This window comes from Salvelinus sp. IW2-2015, unplaced genomic scaffold (assembly GCF_002910315.2).
Source record: "Salvelinus sp. IW2-2015 unplaced genomic scaffold, ASM291031v2 Un_scaffold9046, whole genome shotgun sequence".
Taxonomy (NCBI): domain Eukaryota; kingdom Metazoa; phylum Chordata; class Actinopteri; order Salmoniformes; family Salmonidae; genus Salvelinus; species Salvelinus sp. IW2-2015.
This window is the reverse complement of record NW_019950305.1, coordinates 1-8,545: the sequence shown is the minus strand read 5'-3', so window position 1 is coordinate 8,545 and position 8,545 is coordinate 1. Positions and strand designations below refer to the sequence as shown.

Sequence of the window (8,545 nt, the reverse complement as noted above, 5' to 3'; positions counted from 1 at the left end):
CAGCACACATCCAAGGCTTTGGTTTCCTTTCAATGCAAATACCTAGACTCTCCTCCCCTAGCAAAAGCAAACAGCATGGGAAGGGATTCCCACATTAGCTAAAGCAAAGTGATTTGGGGGGGGGGGGGGTGTCGTACAGTTGAGGTGGCTTTCGTGCCTTCACTCTTGTTTAGAGTCTCATGTTCCCTTGTTCATTTTGGGGAGTGGTCCTGGAGGGGGTTGAAGGGAGAGTTACTGGAGGAAGGAGACTCAGAGATGCCCTCCATCTTAGATGGCGAGCCAGTGGAAGAACCCACACTGCTGAGGCTGCCGTCCAGCACATCCGGCGGAGAGAGACTGGCGAGAGGAAAATACCCATTTCATCAAGCAAACTGTTAGATATTCAATGACAATGGGTCATATTGTGATAATGTTCATCATATGGAGGTGCAAAGTCTAGCCTAATGGCAGAGAGGGAACTGAAGCTGTTCAACTTGTGAAACAAATAGTCTTGTCAAGAGACCATTGGCAGCCAATGCTAAACAGTTGTAAAATGTGTTTGCAGGGGTAGCTTTGATCAAGTCTGAGGAACACTCACCTGGAGGTGAAGTCTGGCAGTTGGACTTGGGGCACGAGTACATCAGAGGACAGAATTGTGGTGGTCCCCTGGAAGAGCCTCTTTGGCTGGCTCTCAGTCTCCATCATCTCCCCTACAGAAGACAAAGACAGGTCATCAATAGAGAACCAACATCCATAGGACATAACACCAACTCACAAAATGCCCTCACACCTTAAGCTCCAAACTTCCAACAGTTAAAGGGGCTGATGTATGCATGTACAGTGCATTCGGAAAACTATTCAGACCTTGACTTTTTCCACATTTTGTTAAGTTACAGCCTTATTCTACAATTGATTAAATTGTCCCCCCCAATCTACATACAATACCTCATAATGATAACGCAAAAACAGGTTTAGAAATGGCATCACATTCACATAAGTATCGAGACCCTTTACTCAGTACTTTGTTGAAGTGCCTTCGGCAGCAATTACAGCCTCATCTTTTCGGTGTGACGCTTCAAGCTTGGCAAGTCTGTATTTTTTTACTTTCTCCCATTCTTCTATGCAGATCCTCTCAAGCTCGGGCAGGTTGGATGGGGAACGTCGCAACACAGCTATTTTCAGGTCTCTCCAGAGATGTTCGATCAGGTTCAAGCCCGGTCTCTGGCTGGACCACTCAAGGACATTCAGAGACCAGTCCCAAAGCCACTTCTGCGTTGTGTTGGCTGTTGGAAGATGAACCGTTGCCCAACTCTTAGGTCCTGAGCATGTTTTCGTCAAGGATCTCTGTACTTTGCTCCGTTCATCTTTCCCTTGATCCTGACTAGTCTCCCAGTCCCTGCCGGTGAAAAACATCCACAGCATGATGCTGCTACCACCATAGGAATGGTGCAAGGTTTCCTCCAGACGTGACGCTTGGCATTCAGGCCAAAGAGTTCAATCTTTGTTTCGATCAGACCAGAGAACCTTTTTTGGGAGCTCTAGGTAGTCTCGGTGGTTCCAAACTTCTTCCATTTAAGAATGATGGAGGCCATTGTGTTCTTGGGGAACTTCAACGCTACGGAATTGTTTTGGTACCCTTCCTCAGATCTGTGCCTTGACACAATCCTGTCTCGGAGCTCTAGGGACAGTTCCTTCGACCTCATGGCTTGGTTTTTGCATTGACATGCACCGTCAMCTGTGGGACCTTAGACAGGTGTGTGCCTTTCCAAATCATGTCCAATCAATAGAATTTACTACAGTTGGACTCCAATCAAGTTGTAGAAACATCTCAAGGACAATCAATGGAAACAGGATGCACCGGAGCTCAATTTTGAGTCTCATAGCAAAGGGTCTGAATCTATTTTTTTAATACATTTGCAAAAAAAAWAATCTAAACTTGTTTTCAGTTTGTCATTATGGGGTATTGTGCGTAGATTGAAGAAAAAAATATCTTAAATACATTTTAGAAGGCTGTRACACCACAATAGGTGGAAAAGGGGAATACTCTCCGAATGCACTGTATGCCTGCATGAGACATACCAAGTATACAAAACATTAAGAAACCCTACCTGATACTGAGTTGGGCGCAATTCCATTGATCGAAGCCACAATATTAAAGCTAGAAAAGGAGCAGGTGTCCTTAATGTTTTGTACACTCCATGTATGGATGTGGCATTAACAATGCTTTTTGACCTGTGAAAGCATACATACGGGTTGACCCACCTTTACGTTTGATGGGCCCCAGGATGCTGGGCCTGATGCAGTGAATGGGGCTTTGGCTCCGCCGGCTAGAGACAAGAGAAGACCGCCAACGAGACAACATTTATAGCAGTGACTCACTAATCAAACTGATGAATAGTATAATGACAATGTGGTGTATGACTATGAATGGCAGTTGTCAGTGATAAGAGCTAGCCCTAGTCAGAGCACTCACCTGAAGCGTCGCGTTGGGCTAGGTATAGGGCTGGGGGATAGGCCGTGGCTGCTCACCAGGATTTGCAATGAAGGGGAGAAGCACTGCTGCTCATTGGAGGAATGAAATACATAATTATGAGCCAGGACTCGCTGCCAGAGAAACATTTGTGGTCCTAACTGCCAGGCATCCGTACACATTGCAGTGGCTGCACAATGCACATACCTTCTTCCCTATCCCTCTTGTAGGGGATGGTGCTGGGGACACAGGCACAAAGTCGATGCGCTTTGGGGACGACGATGCAGATTTCTCAAAGTCATTGTCACTCTGTGGGTATTAGCACAAGCAAAACTGTAATCAGCAATAATCAAACTGTAATGTACCACCATCCATTCAACTGTAAGGTGGTGGTGGTGAGCATACAAATCATACCAATGAGGTGGTTGTTGCTAATATACTACTGAATGATTGTTATTTTAATATATAGTTGATTTATTCAGGCGAGACAAAATATATAAGATACATAGACATATACAGCCTAACATAAACCATACTTTCGTCTCCATTCCCACCCACCCCATCCCCTCCAGAGGTAGGCAGGCCTACAGCTTAGTCTAACGACCAAAGACCAATTTCATAATGTGGCATGTATTTCTATGTCATGAATTATATCCTCAGATCATTGTGTATCTAAGAACATGGATAACTAGTTAGTAGCCCCACCTGCTGACCACTGCAGCAATGGACCCCATACCCAGTCAGAGCCCTTAAGGGATACTTCATGATTATGGCAATGAGACCCTTTATCTACTTACCAAGAGTCAGATGAACTCAAGATATAATTTGTGTGTCTGTGTCCCATATGAAGGAAGTTAAGAGGTAGTTTCACAAAAAAATGCTAACTACTGTTAGCGCAATGACTGAAAGTTTATGTGTATCTGGTAGCATTGTTGCGTCTAAATTTTTATACAATATACATTTGTCAGAGCCTCCCGGGACAAGGAAATTGTTGGATTCTCCTGTGCTCCTGTAATCTTAGGGGTTTTCAAACGTTCCTTGCCCAGGGATGCCCGCAAAGGCAAACTAGCGACCCCCCATCATATGTTAGCAAAAATGTTTTATCTAAGTATTCAACATTTTAAAATGAATAGATTTGGTAGACAGTTTCATTGTTTTGACTTCCTCTTGCCATTGAACTGTGGGGAAGTGTGACATTTTGTTAACAAATAAAATATAAATACTAATTTCCTCCATATCAAAGGGATAGTTTGAGATTTTTGCAATGAAGCCATTTATGCTAACTGTTCCTGTAAACGTCAAGTCATTGCGCTAATGCTAGTTAGCATTGGCTCGTGAAACTACCTCCAACTTCCTTCATCTGGGATGCAGAGACATAAAAACGGTATCCACAATGGTATTCTGTGCAGCTAGCAATATAAAATACTTCCCATAAAATCCCCCCAAAACATTAAAAAATTATAAAACTGACACCCTGCCGTACTTTGGGGCCACGGACTGCAGTTTGAAAACCTCTGGTATAAGGTTGTCTAAGGTGAAAGCTATGATCCTTTATTGATGTCACACATAAATCCACTTCAATCACTGTAGATAGAGGAGACAGGTTAAAGGAGAATTTTCAAGCCTTCGAGACAATTAAGACATGGATTGTGTATGTGTGCCATTCAGAGGGGGAAAGGGCAAGATCAAATATTTTAAGTGCCTTTGAAGTGCAACACTGCTGGGTTTTTCACGCTCATCAGGGTCCCGTGTGTAACAAGAATGGTCCACCACCCAAAGGACATCCAGCCAACTTGACAACAGTGGGAAGCATTGGCGTCAACATTGGCCAGCATCCCTGTGGAAAACTTTCAACGCCTTTTAGAGTCCATGCCCTGACGAATTGAGGCTGTTCTGAGGGCAAAAGGGGGGCAACTCAATATTAGGACGGTGCTTACTAAGGTTTTTCTCCCGATTCAGTTCGAAATAGAGCATCTTCTTTTGTGGTGAAACTTATTCAGCTCATACTGTACTTGCCTCTAATAATCTTACTTAGTGTGGTCCTATCTCTAGAGTGAGCAAAGCTTAGTTCCAATGTCTTAAGATCCTTCACCAGGTTAAAAAATAAATAATCACCAATTATCAGTTCTGGCATAAGTGCCATAACATGCAAAATAAAAATATTTACAAATCATTCAGCATTAATTCATTGGCACAGATTTGGAGCAAAGGGCTGGATCTGTCAACATCTTTGTCTGAAATCTGATTAAAGTCACCACATCCCAGTAGGGTTTGTACTATTGCATGAAAGAACTCAGGGGAGTCTGCATTTGGAGCATAAATATTGCACAATGTAACCGACACACAAACTGTCCCCTCACCACATTATATCTGTCCCCCTGATTCTGTTCTTGAGACAGAGTTAGCAGGGCCACCAATGGCAGTTACTCCGGCATGGGCCACACTCCCTACAACAGAGGCTTTCACTGGCCGAGGGACACAAAATGCAATGTGGAGGCAGACCATCATACCAAATATACAAACTGAAAGGCTCTACCCCAAATAGCACCCTTTCTTTCTTTAGTGCACTACCTTAGTTTTGGGATGTTGGCTTAGTAATCTAACATACTAATGCACTGCCCAATTGCATGAACGCTGAAGTGGTGAGAGCCTCCAAAATAGTGGAGTGCGTAAGCCTAATATATTTTTTTGGGGGGGGTATTCATATTCATATTTATTGTTACCATGGGAGCATCATCATTTCTCACCAGACTCAGACTCTCCTCCCAGGACTGACTCATCTGCATGGCTGCTTGAACCTCCCTGTGATGAAAACACAGACATCTATGAATATGCTTTTTCCCTCAAAGGGTTGATCCAATGATACGCAACCGCGGTTATTGACATAGTATACAATCACACGACGAGTGAGCGGTTAATAAATTAAATGTTTTCAAGGCCAATAAACTGAATTTCATCATGCACCAACTTGTCTCAATCCATGTGCGTCTCTTACCGTTCATGGGCTGTCTCTCTGTTCATCACATCCACACCCTCCTCCTGTAGTACCACAAAGAAGTAGCATAGACAATAACTAATAACAAGATAACTCATGTAAAACATACTGAGTCCGTAGAAACGTATATATGTTAAGAACTTTTGTGAAAGAGCAGTTTGAAAGATATGGCAAATAGAAATCAAACCGGGTGGACACCAGAAAGAGATGGGTGAGGTTGAGGGTCGACAGGAGTAAAAACAAATAAAATAGAACTATTGTAAAATAGACTGTCCATAAAATGTATATAGTATGAATAAGCTGGAAATAAAGGCCTAAGCGTTATTGTTCACTAGTTTACTCCAGTTGGGGGAGGGGTGGTAGGGTTGGAGGGTAATAAAGGAAAATATATATTTTTAAAGAGAGATAGATATGCATGTTCATGACATGTATATATACATTTTTTTTGCAAATATAATGGGGTATTGGAAGTGACGCAGACAATGACATTGACGGACGCAACAACCCATCTGCAATATTAAAGCTGATCTACTACCCCCCCCCCCCACCACAATAAACAAGAAGCATAGACATTCAGTTGGTCAGTGCTATTACAGTATCTCGCCTATGGATCAAACGGGCTGACAATCAAGAGTGAAAGTTGTTGGAGAGTACTACCAATAGGTCTGCTCTGGGAAACCGTGAGCTCTGTGTACTATATCGGAAATAGGGTGAGGCAGTCTATGGCTCTAGCACGTTTGTCAGTCACGGATGAAGGCCTGAAATACAAAGCAGCTAAAATCATAGCTTGGTTCCATGACAAGTGTGTGCACTGCAGTCATACTTACCCGTTTGATCTGATGAAGCCTTGTGCTGGGGACGCGAATGGGCGATGAAGGGACCTGCATGTGTGTGTGAAGGGGAGCAAGATGAATTAAATGAATCCCCCTGTCTATAAGATATTACTTAGTAGGAGTATTATGCATATTATTTTGATTACACTCCAATTTCCATACCATATTAGGGCGGTTGACAACAGTGGTGCTGTTTCTCCTGCTGCGTAGAATCTCTCTGTGGAAAACCTGGGAATTATCACTAAAAATGGACAGAAAGATTAACACCACTTTGATGTCTCAAATGGCACCCTATTCCCAATATAGTACACTTATTTTCACCAGGTCCCAAAATAGCCCACTATGTAGGCAATAGGGTGCGATAGGGCTCTGGTCAAAAGTAGAGCACGGTATAGGGAATAGGATGACATTTGGAACACATTCTTCGACTACTATGCTCAATGTCAGCATTATACTACCGACAGCCTGATCTTGAGAAACTGGTGGCCTTGTTAACTCCGCTGGTCTGCTGTGGCATTACTGAATTGTCCACACTCCTCATATCAGAGAAGGTGTGTGTAATTATTATAGACCCCCTCATTAGCTACTGCAGAGGTCCAGCAAAATGAAGGCACTTCAAAAAAAAAAAAAACTTTACGTTTCACAGCACATTAAAAGCCATGCAGTTTGACTAGATCAACATCTCAAGTCAGAAATAATGTGAGGAGCAGTGACCAAATTGACATTTAAAGTGATACAAGTGAGGTGAAAGACATTTTCTGAAAACCTTAAGCCATTAATCATTGGGGCGCTGTTGGATCGTCTCAGGTGTCCGTCGCTCTGAACTAGTGTTGATGGGATTACGAGATCCAATTCCATATTCTCTTGTTTGCTCATCCTGGTGTCCTTTCGTTTAGTTGGCTCGAGATGTCTTCAGAAACGCCTGCAACGTTCCAGACCACCAGTATGTGAACCTACATGGTGATGCAAAGCAACGTTCTACGTAGGTAACGTTTGTTACTCCAATGCTGATTGATGGATCTGAAAAATATCAACATGTATAAAGTAAGTTTATATTGGCTCAAGTTCCAGCAAGTGACGCTCTTGAAGATTCTTTCTTGGTTCTTGGGCTGAACCGAAGTCATTTTTCCTAATGGGCTAGCAAATCACAGCTCACTCAAAGCCCTGGCCTGTGCTAGTTAGCCTAGCCACACAGGCACAATGCCTAGTCGCTAGCTAGCTAGCTACTTGCTAATGAAACTAGCTAGCAAGCGAGCTAACGTTAATGGTCTCGAGCAAGAAAGTGATGCGTAGTCAACTGTTTAGAAAGACCAGTTAGCCAAATTAAAACACTTCGACAATTGACGTCGTATTAGCTTGTAGTATAGCACAATATTATTAGTTCGCTACTAACTATTACGTGAGTTAGCTCGAATATTATGAAGCCAGCTGGCTAACACAGGCTAGCTAACGCCGTTATATCAAATGGTTATTGATGAAGGTGCTATGTTAGCTTGAAAGTTTCATTACCATGTTCAGACGATCATCAACCTACATAACTTGTACAGTTCTCCCTCAGCCATATATCGAGCATTTCCCTTCTTTACAATACGTTAACTCTGAGTAAAATGAAATCGTTTAGGTCGCTGAACTCAATGATCAATTGTGTTTATTAATCTGCTACTGGAGCCGCCGAGAAATCTCCAATACCAAACTTCCCGCCCCTTTTGATGCTTGCAGGGTGACGGACAGCAGACGGATCCAATTAAATTGCCTCAATTTGCCGGTGTGCCCGTTTGAAAAGCAGACAAGTGACCAATGGCTGCAGCGGTTGTGAGCTACTTCCTGGTGACGTCATACAGTCAAAATGTCGGTTAACTGATGCTGCTGCTAGGTAAAAGAGCTGAAGGAGGTCTGGAGGTGTTTAATAAAAACAGGTACGGGGAGATAAGACAACCTTGCCTAATTCCTCTCTTTAACTCAAATCTAGGTGAGGTGCCATATTTCAATTTGATAGAGCTGTTACCATTTGCATAGAGAGTCTTAACAGCCTTACAGAAAAAATCCCCAAAGCCAAGTCTCTCAAGGGAGTGGAAGAGAAACTGATGCTCTACTGTGTCAAATGCTTTATAAAAATCTAAAAATAATATGAAGCTATCCTCAGTTAAAAACATTGTTTTTAATACTCTCTAAAAAGACTTCAAATAGGAAGGGAGCTACTTGTTCAGAAAATAATTTGTAAAATTCTGATGTAATTCCATCAACACCTGGTGATTTATTGTTCTTTAG

The 8,545-nt window shown here is 42.6% G+C and overlaps 1 protein-coding gene across 3 annotated transcripts; it reads right to left on the bottom strand.

The window, feature by feature from the left end:
• Positions 1–118: 118 nt before the first annotated feature.
• On the bottom strand, positions 119–7,153 carry LOC112067823 (P2R1A-PPP2R2A-interacting phosphatase regulator 1). 3 transcript variants are annotated; one of them, XM_024145554.2, is made up of 10 exons: positions 7,044–7,153; positions 6,440–6,518; positions 6,272–6,325; positions 5,445–5,488; positions 5,173–5,251; positions 2,657–2,758; positions 2,453–2,538; positions 2,242–2,306; positions 578–689; positions 119–336 (listed from the first exon to the last, which is right to left on the bottom strand). In XM_024145554.2, exons 1-10 carry the CDS (start codon positions 7,151–7,153, stop codon positions 192–194), a joined length of 876 nt encoding a protein of 291 aa, XP_024001322.1. In that variant the 3' UTR covers positions 119–191. The 3 variants fall into 3 exon arrangements, with proteins under 3 accessions (XP_024001322.1, XP_024001323.1, XP_024001324.1); XM_024145555.2 differs by having other exon boundaries at positions 5,197–5,251; XM_024145556.2 differs by having other exon boundaries at positions 6,440–6,494.
• Between the last annotated feature and the right edge of the window lie 1,392 nt (positions 7,154–8,545).

Coding starts and splice junctions, on each gene's coding strand:
- LOC112067823 (XM_024145554.2), bottom strand. CDS start 7,153: ATGAGCAAACAAGAGAATATGGAATTGGATCTCGTAATCCCATCAACA. Junction 5,252..5,444: donor AGAGAGACAGCCCATGAACG/GTAAGAGACGCA, acceptor TTTTCATCACAG/GGAGGTTCAAGCAGCCATGC. Junction 2,307..2,452: donor AGCCCAACGCGACGCTTCAG/GTGAGTGCTCTG, acceptor TCTTGTCTCTAG/CCGGCGGAGCCAAAGCCCCA.